The sequence below is a fragment of the Polypterus senegalus genome, chromosome 3 (assembly GCF_016835505.1).
Source record: "Polypterus senegalus isolate Bchr_013 chromosome 3, ASM1683550v1, whole genome shotgun sequence".
NCBI lineage: Eukaryota > Metazoa > Chordata > Cladistia > Polypteriformes > Polypteridae > Polypterus > Polypterus senegalus.
This window is the reverse complement of record NC_053156.1, coordinates 191,332,930-191,345,743: the sequence shown is the minus strand read 5'-3', so window position 1 is coordinate 191,345,743 and position 12,814 is coordinate 191,332,930. Positions and strand designations below refer to the sequence as shown.

At 36.9% G+C, this 12,814-nt stretch overlaps 1 protein-coding gene across 4 annotated transcripts in view; it reads right to left on the bottom strand.

Moving 5' to 3' along the window:
* The window catches only part of alk (ALK receptor tyrosine kinase), a 1,762,427-nt gene that overhangs the window by 210,850 nt on the left and 1,538,763 nt on the right, over positions 1-12,814 (bottom strand). For all 4 annotated transcript variants that reach the window (XM_039748331.1, XM_039748332.1, XM_039748333.1 and 1 more), the window contains one exon: positions 8,143-8,274. In XM_039748331.1, coding sequence (XP_039604265.1) covers positions 8,143-8,274 — 132 coding nt within the window. The remainder of the gene's footprint in view (positions 1-8,142; positions 8,275-12,814) is intronic.

Below are 12,814 nucleotides of genomic sequence, written 5' to 3'. Positions count from 1 at the left end.
CTAAAGGAGCAATTACCTAACCGCAAGTTAGGTAATTCTTCCTTCTCTGTTGTTTCAGAGAAGGAAGACACAACTTTCAATGTAAGTTGGTCATACAAACTCACTGCACTGGAAAGTAGCGATGTTACTGTGCTTAAGCGCATTTAGCGGTCCATGGCAGAGAGCTTGTTTTTATTAAAAACAGTGTGCTCAGGCTCATTGTAGGTGTGCATGGTACCGTTGTTGAGCGGCCCCATGGTGCTGATAGGGAAACTGGCTTATCACACCATTCATGTGCAGATCAGTCTGCCTAGCCAGTTTCCTCATTATTGCTCCAGGGATTATAATCAAGGTACCTACACCCACATTTGTGAAAGAGCCTGAGCAGGATGGGCAGAAGAATTAAAAAGAATGAGAAAGGAAAAAAGAAAGACTGTAGGTTAAACCAAAAAGAAAGGTAAAGGAAAGAAGAGGAAGTATCATGGCAAAGTGACTGCTGTAGGGAGGAGGCAAGTGATTGGGAAGTGATCCCAGGTGGAGCAGTAGACATGCCCATGGGACAGGGTCACTCCTGCTTAGTGCCCAACGATCAAGAAATATCATCTGCCTAAGGAAGGGAGCAGAGCTAGCAGGGTTCCTTGCTAAATGCCTAGGGAGGGTGGCATGAACTTGAACCTGATTGAAGGATGACTGTGCTTGCCAGTGGATGTCTGCTATTGCCAAGGAGACTTTACAGGGTGAACAGAGATGTCTTTTTATTTGAGACACCTAGGCTCATATTGGGTTTTATGGACAGGCCATCACTGTGCTTTATTTAACCTGTGGATATTTTAAACATTTATGGGATTATTTATTGATGCTTTTAACCTGCACTGAAACACTTTTCAGTGAGGATTATTTATATATTCATTTGGGAAGACCACACTGCACTTTTTGACCACTTTGACTGTTAGTAAAAGCATTGCAGACTTTTACACCTACCACAACTGTTTGTGTGTGTGTGCGACACCCCCCATTGCCCAGTCCATCCTTGGCTTATGACTTCTGATGCCCTAGGTTTAAGGAGAAGAATGCCAGCTGAGGAGAACTTGGGCATCACTGCTGTATGTTGATTAGCACATGCAAGTAAGAATTTCATTATATTCGGTACGTGTGAGATTATTGACCCTATGAACCTTATGAAACCCATCCTGTATAGTCAATTTTCTTGCAAACAGTAAATAATCCTTAAGACTACTAGATTCAAAGACAGTCCTGAGTCTCAGTTGAAAAGGCTACTCCAACAGGCATTTGAACTGGCATATGCACAAGCATAGCTGATGTGATTAAAAATAAGCTTTATTCAAATATATTTCCCTAGGACATGCAGGCTAGGCTGATTTGCATTTACAAACTGGCACATTGTGGTTGTGTGTATCCTGTGGCATCCCATCCAAAGATGCTTTCTACCTTTTGCTTACTACTACCTGATAACTCTAAAATTGCATTAAGCAAATCCAGAAATTATAGTATGACTACCTAAAGCATTATTGATAATAGTTACTATGAAAATATAAAGGGACTTGATAAATCTTAAAAAATATGTCATCAATGAAATGCTCACCTGTCTTATAATGAATGGAGAAGACTATTCAGTGACCTGAGATAAATACTGGACTCCTTTGGTACTGTCTCTCTTTGGAGAATCCTTGGGTACTGCTGGTTTGACTTTGTCTCGAACAATCAGTTGTTCATGGAGTGAAATGAGGCACATTATCTGCATTATAAAGGAGCGTCAGTTACAGCACTAGGGCCATGTGACGTTATTTCACAAAGGTGATCTGGCTCGCAAGATCCTCATTGTTGTGGACCGAGTGGCTGGACAGTTAAATAGGATGCCCACGTAACACCTGGCAGAGGAAGATAGATGGTCATTTCCAGTGGGTCGGACTGGAAACGCGTGTCGGCCTGGGGGGTTGCCAACCAGGATCACAAGCTGTTTCATTGTGTGGTGGGTGCAACAACACTTTGTACTTCTGCATGCTCCCAAACCTGAGCTAACCTGTCTATTTTGAATCATGATTATCTATTTTTAATATTTTAATAATTTTATAAATCACATTATAGTGAATTAGATGCAGAACAAACAAAAATTCATCCCATGTTGCTTCTATACATTAGTGTTCCAACATCAAACCAAATCAATATAATCATTTTTCACTTAGCCATTTCTGAGAGTTATGTGAATAAACAGCTCAGTCTACATTGGTGAATGTGTATGATGATCCCATTTTTTAATGGAATTTTTAAATACATTTGGTTTGCATATAAGCCAGGAGTACAACAAATAATCTGAGGAATATCTCTAAAAATGACTTGGGCCAGTGTTTGTTCAGTTGAATTGATATATTGTATAATAAGATTTTAAGGTCTAAAGTATAGACATATTTTGTTTCTGCTCTAAAATTATTAGGAAAACATTTTACACTAATGCAGCTTTCAGTATCATCTTCGTCAAATGATGCATGCACAGTTTCTATCAGGTTGTTTCTGTTCTTTCAAATAAATTGTATCAGTTTGCTGTTAGTATATACAAGTACTGATCTAATTCAGTTTTTTAACATGTGTATTATTCAAACATGCTCTGAATCTGAAACATAATATTTATTAAGGAAAATCATTACCAGTTTGTAACATTTTTCTATATCCTGGAGTTTCAGTTTGTGTGTGTCAATGCAAGAGTGTACAGCATGTGAAACAAGTTGCTGAGATTGCCAAATAGCCAGCTACTGTATCTATATTTTTGTTCCTTTTGAGGGCTTACAATTTGATTGATGACAGATGAAATAAAATTTGGAAGTGACCTTAGTACATGAATATTCAATATTTTGGTGGAAGCTCAACAAATAATTGTGATTCCTCTTAAAAGTGTTTTACAATAAGCGGGGAAGGTAATTACACCTACCTCCTCAAACTGACTTTGCACAATGACTATTGTAGGAAAGATGAATATAATTTTAACTTGGTTATTATATAGTTTTGTCTTCAGCAATGCTGGTAATTAATTAAATTTGGTAAGGCTTCTACTTTATTTTCCTTCCCTTTCTCTCTTGCAGGAGGCAGTCTCCAAGCATCAGACATATCAAGATAACTGAAATACATTCCGTGTAAAAAACAGAATGAAATAATTTATTGATAAACACAAGATTTGTAGGAATTTGATTAATGCATATATACTGACATAGAAGGCAGAGCACAAGACAGATGAAACAGATAAACATAACACAAAAAAGACTAGCTATTTATTTGCTATTTAAAGTTCAAATTTATCTTGGTACAGATAAGCAGTTTTACAACCTCTGCAATGATGTCCAATGTTTTGTGGAGTTGTTGTTGCTCCAGTTTAAAGTGGAGGACTCTTCTTGTGTTAGGATGCACTTTTTCATTTGTGGACTTTTGTTCATGTTGTGATTTGACACACTTTTCTCAGATCCTTGTTAAGTTTTCTACTGTGTCCTCTGCAACTTCAAAACACCACTCTTTCTGACACATGACACAAGAGTTTAGATGCTGAATTTCCCTTCTTGAAGTAATGTCTGCTTCTCAGAATGGGTTCAGTTACTGGCACAGAGCTTGGCTTGACAAAGTGCATCTCAGCTTTCAGCTCCCCAAAAAGAGAGTGGCTCATCAGCTTTTAAGTTTCAGGGAGTAAAGGTTTCAAAGCGTGCACAAAAAAGAAGTGATGTATGTAGCTTTCTTTGACTGAAGGTTTAGCCTGTGGTGATTGGATTAAAGTAACTTCCAGAAGCAGAACAAGTCTGCTTATAGGACCATTATTTTGTGCTTCATAGTTGATATTCATTGAATTATAGCTCTTTGCTTGAAGTTGGCTGTCCTTTTGGCACCTTCTGGCCTGAAGTATCCACTGCAAAGATGCCAGTTCAACTCTGATTTACACTTTTGTTATAGAATTAAGCACAGAAATGATCATGGTATGGTAAGAGCTGCAGTAAAGCAGTTTTCTCAGGATTACTGATTGGGGGTGAACCTGGATTGCTGCATTTCTGTTAAATTTGCTGTCTTAACAGGCCTTATATGCCACTAAAGTCTTGCAAAATGGGAAATGCCCACTTTATTCTATACCATTTCTACAGGTCTGTTATTGAAGGCATTTTCCTCTAATCCTTTATGATTTGATATGATAACTAGTCTCTCCCACACGTGTTGTGAAGAGGGAGGCTGAACACTCCCCTGAAACGGTGATACAATGGGAAACAAATACAGTTTGTTTTTTTTAACTTATCTTTGCTCGATCAGCTGTTGTTGCATCTACATCTGATGCAGCCCTTCGAACATTTAAAAGCCTGTACAGAAGCTGTCCTACTCTTTGTCTTTTATTTCTGGCCCCAGGCGTGGTTAACTCTTTTGCCACAAAGTCTCATCTCACAGGAGTTCTTGATATTTTTTAGTTTATAATTTAAAAACATAATAAGAATCTGAAAATCTAACAACATCAAATTAAAGTTCAATAAATTCTGAAAAGAATTATACCAAACATATATATGTAGATTTTAAAATAAGGCCGAGAAAAAAAGTCACATAAAATTGTTGCACTTTTAGGCTTAGGATTTTATATATAGAGAGTAGATATTTCTTTCAAGAACAAGAAACATCTATGGAAACTTCTAAAATCATCAGCTTCCAGTTTTCACTGTGGATTTACACTACTTTTCCAGCCTATAACATTAATCTAGTAAGGTCTTCTGTCACCCATTGCACCATCTCAACTCTCACTTTGCTTCCAATCTGTAAATGACTCAACCCAAACAAAACCTGCCAGGTTTCAGAAATTATAACCAAGAATTGTGAAAAATAATTTGACGATTATGTCCAAGTATGTCTGTGTTAAATTGGTTGTTAAAATGCTTCTCTATTTATGTTGTATATATAAACTAATATTGACAGGCATACACTATTTAGGCAAATTCGCAGACCTGCCAATGTATACAGCTCAGTTTAGTCATCACTGGAAGAAAAAGCAGCTCTGTCAGACTTCAATAAAATGAAATGCCAATTAAGGCTGGCAGCACAAACATTGGATTACCATGCTGATCAGGCTGAAACAATAATTAAGCAAGCATGATAGATATGTAAATATTAGTTATATGAATAAGTCTACTAAATAAAGGTTGAGTTCACCACCAAGCAACAGGTCCATTCTAATAAGAGCAAACTAATCAGTGGTCAATTATAACATGAGAAAAAAATTTAACAAAGTCTAAAAAAGGTAATTTTTTAAAATAAGACAAACTAAAAAATAACCAACTGACAGACACATTTCAAAAATATAAAAACAAAGCAAAACTTTAAAACATACAGAATACTGAAAAATCACTAGACTTAAGAATAACTCTAAATTGGCTTTTGCAAAAGTAAAAAACAAAGCTTACAAAAGCACAACCCGAGTTCCCCTAATTTCCTGCTTCTTCATCAAATGACAACATTGCTAGGAATTGATGGGAGGGTCAGGGGATATAGATGTTATGGTAAAGCCAATGTCTCATCCCTGGCTCAAGTGTGTTTTCCTTTTATTCAATCTGTTGTTCATTTATACACATTAATATTATGTTATTTGATTTTTATGTAACTTATTTACTGAATAGTTTTTATTTTTGTCTAAATTTTGTTATTAATGTATTTATGTCTTGTGTCACTTTTATGTTCAGCCACAGGGGGAAGAATCCTCTGATGCAGCAGCTCAGGGATTGCCCATATCTTCCTTAATACATGTCGACATTCTTACCCATTATTCACCACATATTTATGTAATTATACTGTTTTTTACTGTATATAATTTTGAGGCTTGCTGGTTAATAAATTGTTAATTATTGTAATCCACTGCTGATCATTAACTCTAGTATGACAAGTATTATGCTAAAAAGGTATAACCTTTGCTCCTCATAGAGACCCACCTCTGAGGTTCATAGTCTGAACATTCATAACTGGTTTGTATTTTGCTAATAGCTTTGCTTTGAATTAAATGTAACATACTAAGTTAAGCTGCCTAGCCTGTGTGGTTTTATTGTGAAACACATGCAAAGGAATGGTGCTTAGCCTCTGAGGATGCATGTTAACTATTATTCATGTAAGAAACACTATGGCACCTACTAAAGCCCCAGGTGTGTCATTATAAAATCAATGACAGAGAAACAGCACCTAACTTCTGAGGTAACATATAGAAGGCAACTACTAGCCATAGATATATTTATTTATAACCTAAAGCTTTGAAAGTAACCTTTTATAGTAAGTCAACAATAACTTAAATATTACAATAACCTATAATGAGAATTCAAGCAAAATGACACCTTTTATTGGCTAACTAAAAAGATGACAATAGGCAAGCTTTCAAGGCAACTCAGGCCCCTTTTTAAGGAAGGATGCAATACAGAAACTGGAGTTCCCTGTGTTTATATACACACCAGGACAAATAACACTGGAAAACCTTTAAGTGTGACATCTTCAATGTAAAAAATTAATAGACCTCTTCAGGCTAGGATACATGTATTTCCAGAGCCTCCCCTCCTGGCATACAGACAACCGCTAAACCTGCAACAAGTAATTGTCCGAAACTCCCTAAGTGGACCAACAGAAAATGGCACAGAAAAGATGCAAAACGTGCGCTCACATTTATAATACAGACGGTATAATTATACCAAACTGCCGACTAGAACACCACATAAAGGTATTAATAAAGTATCTATCTATCTATTTTCCTGCAGATCATCTAATGGTAGTCTACCTCATTCTCTGTATTAAATGTCCTGACACTGCACTCTATGTGGGAGAAACTGGACAAACACTCTGACAAACAATGAATTTACACAGGTTCCACATCAAGCATGGCAACATAAATGTTCCTGCAGCAGCCCACTTCAACAGCTATGGACACTGTGAGAGGGACTTTAAAGTCACAGTTCTTATGGGCAACTTCGGAACACAGCAAGAGATAAAAGATTGGGAAGTGAAACTCGTGCTAAAATTTAACACATTACAACATAATTTAAACAGAGACAAGAGTTTTATGGCCAGATATGAGAATTGTTTGCATCTCTTGGACTGACACAGACAACATGTCTACAGAACCACATTGTATTGAAAAACTCATCAGAAACTTCAAAAGATTTTGTTGGACAGTTATCTTATCCAGCGATCTTGACTATACATTGTTCTCCTCTCCTGCTAAATGGATCTTAGCCTGAAGTAGTCTATTCATTTTACATTTAAGATTTCTCACTTAAAGGTTCTCCAATGTTGTTACTTTTCCTAGTGTCTATATAAACACAGGGAACTCCAGTTTCTGTATTACATCTTGCCTGAGGAAGGGGCCTGAGTTGCTTTGAAAGCTTGCATATTGTAATCTTTTTAGTTAGCCAATAAAAGGTGCAATTTTGCTTGACTTCTCACAGCGTTCATAATGGCTAACACGGTGCAATACCCTAGTACTACAATAACTTACAGTAAAGTTATCTTCAAAAACTTAAAAAATAAATTGGAGCCAGAATTGTTAAGAGGTGTGACAACTGTAGTTTAAAGATGGCAAAATGATTAAAATAAGCATAAATGAACGATTAATAACAGAAACAGAATTTATACTTTGAATAGCAATAATATTACCTGACAAAGAGCACAGCACATTAAAGCTGTAGTTTCTGTTGTGTTTTCTTTTTAATTTATTCTTTTTTGCCTGCCACAAAGATCTTGTACTCTAGTGTATGCCTGTTGACCGTACACAAAATTTGCTTTGCCAGTATTCTCTGGAATCAGTAAACATTGTTCTAACAATTTGGGCCTTCAAAAATGATTTATTCGATCATCTGTTTCTTGCTAGAACATTGAAAGAACTAGTTAAATGACAATCGATATTCCCAAAGAACTGCTGTAGCAATTTAAATCTGTCCAGTTTCTTGGAATACAAAGATGTAGAAAAAGACCATTTACTCAACAGTGTAAAACATTTAAATTAAAAATAAATAAATAAATAAAAACACAATTACAATTTTATATTTTTTTAGTTGTATTTGATGTTGAACTTTCCACTTCAAATGTTTTCTTGGACAGGGATTCTAAGATTAGTTAAAATACAGTTACCAAAATAATTAACGAGTTGTTTTCTAGTATACTTACGGCACATGACTCCCTCATCATCCCCTTCATGGCAGTCCATTTGGAAGTTGCACATTTGTCCCATTTTGATGACTGTGCCATCCCGACATGTGTAGGTCCCCTGAAATGTGATGTTCAAAGCAGCAGGAGGTTCTGAAAATAAGGAAACGTTTGAACAGATGTTTATGGATAAAGGGGAAGTTGAAGGTTTCAATTTATATAAAAGGTGTAATTAAAAGACAGTGCATGCAGACATTTATATCTCGGAGATAGTGCTGTAGCAGTGCTGCAGAGATTTTTGCCTCTCTAGTTATACATTTCACCAGGTACCAAGGTGAAATCTGGATATTATATATTATTGCTGAGAAAAAATCTGCTTAAAGTTGCATTGCAATAGATGTATTGAATTAATCCTCATATTTTTATGCAATCTTTTTGTTCAACCCACTAAATTAAAGCTGAAAGTGTGCACTTCAACTGAATCTGAGTTGTTTCATTTAAAATTCATTTTGGTAATGTACAGAACCAAAATTAGGGACGGGCGGCCACCCCAGCCCCTCGACGCGCTGCAGAAGCGCCAGCCAGAAGAGGCGGGTCCGCCGCGCTGTTTCAAGTGTGGCGAGACCGGCCACCTGCTGCCAAACTGCCCCATCACATCGCCCGGAGCCTATGGACTGCAGCTCGGAGAGGTATTGTCTGTCCAACTATTTATGGACCTAAGCTCCGTAGGTCACTCTCCCTTTTCACAAGCACAACTGCCCTTAACCTCGGCGAAGAGCTGACCCCCAAGCAGCGGCAGGAGTTAGCCCAAACACTCCGAGCCATCCCCGAGGTGGTGGCGAGTCACCCGGCGGACGCTGATTGAGCCGCGATATAGTCACGGGCCGGGGTAATCGTCCGGGAGAGGCCCTACCGACTCCGGAGGCAAAGCAGCGCAGAGGTCGAACTGGAGGTGAAGCGTATGTTGGACATGGACATAATTGAAGAGAGCCATAGTCCCTGGTCCAGCCCTATTGTCCTCGTCTCCAAGCCAGGCGGCTCCTGGAGGTTCTGTAATGACTTTAGGCGTCTGAATCAGATCTCCAAGTTCGATGCCTACCCCATGCCCCGCATTGGCGACCTCCTTGGCGGCTGGAGTGCGGCTCGATATCTGACTACCCTTGACATGACAAAGGGTATTGGCAAATTCCTTTAACGGCATCCGCAAAGGAGAAAACGGCCTTTAGCACCCCTAGCGGGCACTGGCAGTACAAGGTCCTCCCATTTGGGCTGCACGGGGCCCGGCGACCTTCCAGCGTCTGGTAGATAGAGTGCTGGCCCCACCAGTCCTATAGCGCCGCCTACCTGGATGGCGTTGTCATCTATTCCGGCACCTGGGAGGAGCATCTACTGCAGGTCGCAGCTGTCCTCCGAACACTGGCTAAAGCCGGCCTCCGCATAAACCCCCGGAAGTGTTTTTTTGGATTAAAGGAGGCCAAATATTTAGGCTACCTCGTGGGACAAGGACAGGTGCGGCCACAGAGCTCCAAAGTGAAAGACATCTTAGTGTGTGTGCTAAGGGGGATCGTGTCACGCACGCAGCAGTAGGAGGCAGCGGATTGTATATCCGCCATATATGATACCTGTTTTTTTTCTGTACAATATAACGGGGCGGAAAACCCCAACATGTATTTAAAATTCATTTTGGTAATGTACAGAACCAAAATTACAAAAACGTCGTCTCTGTCCAACTATTTATGGACCTAACTGTGTGTGTGTGTGTATATATATATATATATATATACAGTATTATATATATATATATATATATATATATATATATATATATATATATATATATACACACACACACACACAGTATACTGTATATATCCACAGACACTACATAGAGTTGTCATCACGTCTTGTTGTTTCAAAGAGAAGACTTTCCATTAAAGAACTGGTATAACGGTTGCTCATACTAAAGTATTCAATTACGTTATCAAAGTTTTATTATATACATGCTTGTTATATATTAAAAAAAAAAAAGAAAGAAAATAGAAGTCACCCCAACTTCAAGGAATCACACTGGCCAAGATGCTTGAGTTTAGCATTACTTAAATAATGATCACTTAAATCACTTGAGCTGACACAATAATGTACATTCACCACAAAAACAGGATAGAAAATTAAATGAGACCTCTGAAGCTAAGGACTATTCCAAAACATCTTGGATGTTTCATTTTGTCAAAAGATATTTATGCATTTGACATACAAACCTTACTAAGGGCCACAAATAAGTTGGAGGCAAATACATTTGAGATTTTAAATCTTGCTTCTTAATCAATAGGTCACACCATCTATATCTTTAAAAGCTCAAAGTTAATGTGTGAAGTATAAATCCAAAATAGAAGCTGAGATGGCTATGTTCTTTTTTTTCCCTGAACTCAGGAGAAAAAATGTATTTGAATTTTGCAGAGGGAACATTCCCTGGAAAATATATAAAGATGTCTTTATTGAAAGACATTTGCAATCATAGAAAAGTCAAAGCCCATAAGTGTATTAAATTAACTGCAGAATCAAATTTCACAGTTCACATCTACTAACTACAATAGCACATTATATCACATAAAAGGTTATGGCTACATTTGCAAAACATTTTTTGTTTTGCAAATGCTGTTAATACAGCTGAAATCTAGTCCTGCTAAAGAGAGATGAACAAAGAACAGAACTTCAGTTTTCAAAAGAAAAACTTGTTAGGTTACAACAGGGCCTGCTTTTAAATTAATTAACACTTTATCATTACAGATTTTTAAATGAATATAGCAATTGTCCATATAATTACAATATTAAACATAGAAAGCTGAGGAGCTTTTGTAATAAAAAATACATAAAAGTATATAATTGATTTAATGATATTATTTTATACATAGTAAATACAGAGCACATTTTTTTCTCCAGTTCATCGTAGATCATGCAGTTGTGCTTGATAGTTTGTGATATATTTCTGCATAAATATGACCTAAATCATCATCAGATTTTCACTCAAGTCCTTAAAGAAGATAAAGAGAAACCAGTTAAACAAATGAGACAAAAATAATATACTTGGTCATTTATTTATTAAGGAAAATGATCGAATATTACATATTTACATATGTTCACACTCTGTCTTCACGAGGATTGTCACTAGATTCTCCAGGCATTCACTCATATTTTGAAGACTTTAATTTGGCTTGGTGTGTGAATCCAAGTGCCCTACAATCAATTGGCAGCTCTTGCAGAACTTGCTTTTCCTTTGCACTCAATGCTGCTGGCATAGGAACCAGGTACCCATTATTGTGAACTGGTTAAGCAGGTTAGAAAATGATGCATGAGTTAATTTACATTAGGATAGTATAAGGAACCAGTATACAAAATAATATTGGAAATAAGTAATTAATCCCCACTCACTTAATTTTTGCACCATATTACAAAGTTAATAATTGCTGTTAAATCCTCCAAAATAATAGTAGCTGCTACAAGACTTAGTGACTTACTGTATTTTATACTAGACATTAAGCCCGTTACAATAACGGGCGCTAGAACAGTAGTGTATAAACATTAGTAGGAGCAGTCTATATTAAATGGCAAGGGGCCTTGTATGTGGGTGCAATATGTGCCACTGTATTGTGTGCTTTTAATTTTCTCTCTCAGTAATACTGGTTTGTATTTCCGTAAAATGCCTGTAATTTTGTCTGACAGTAATACAGTGGAACCTCGGTTCACAACCATAATTCGTTCCAAAACTCTGGTTGTAACCCGAATTGGTCATGAACCAAAGTAATTTCCCCCATAGAATTGTATGTAACTACAATTAATCCATTCCAGACCGTATAAACTGTATGTAAATATATACTTTTTTAAGTTTTTAAGCACAAATATAGTTAATAATACTATTGAATGCACAGCGTAATAGTAAACTAAATGTAAAAATATTGAATAACACTAAGAAAACCTTGAACAACAGAGAAAACTAACACTGCAAGAGTTTGCACTATAGCCTTACGACTCGCTCGCTAAAAACACTTTTTTTTAATGAGTTTTAAGCACATGGGAAAAATAAACATTTGAAAAATCCATAATTTAATAAACAACCAAGAAAAGTAACATTACAACAATGCACGTGCACGCCTGTGTGTATGTGTGTCTCTCTCTCTCTCTCTTTCTGCACACACAGGAAATGCACAGGAAGAGACTGAACATGTGCTGTGTGGCCACGCGCATGCAAACTTCACCAGAAGACATACACACACACACACACGGACACCTGGATGCACACAGGGGTTTTATTAAAGAGGATGCCTACCATTTTCTCATTTAATACTGTCACATTTCTTCTACTAGGATAAACAACTTGTGGAATAAATTTGACCATTGAATTATAAATGATTGAATGTATTGTAAATTTAACTAAAGCAAGTGCTGACTTTTTTTTTGTAAATTTTATCAAATACATTAAAACTAAATAAGTATAAAGTCAGTCTGATATGCAGTGTTGTATCTTATTCGAAGATGATCAGTCATCCCCTCCTCTCTTTAACTAGTCAGCAAATTAAAAAAAAAATCAATAATCAAGCTAATATATTCAGTTTAAAGAAACAGCATGATTGTTTAACTTAGAGAAATATTGAAGAGTGTCTGTCAAATTCTAAAGAAGTTTTACAGGGTTTCTTGT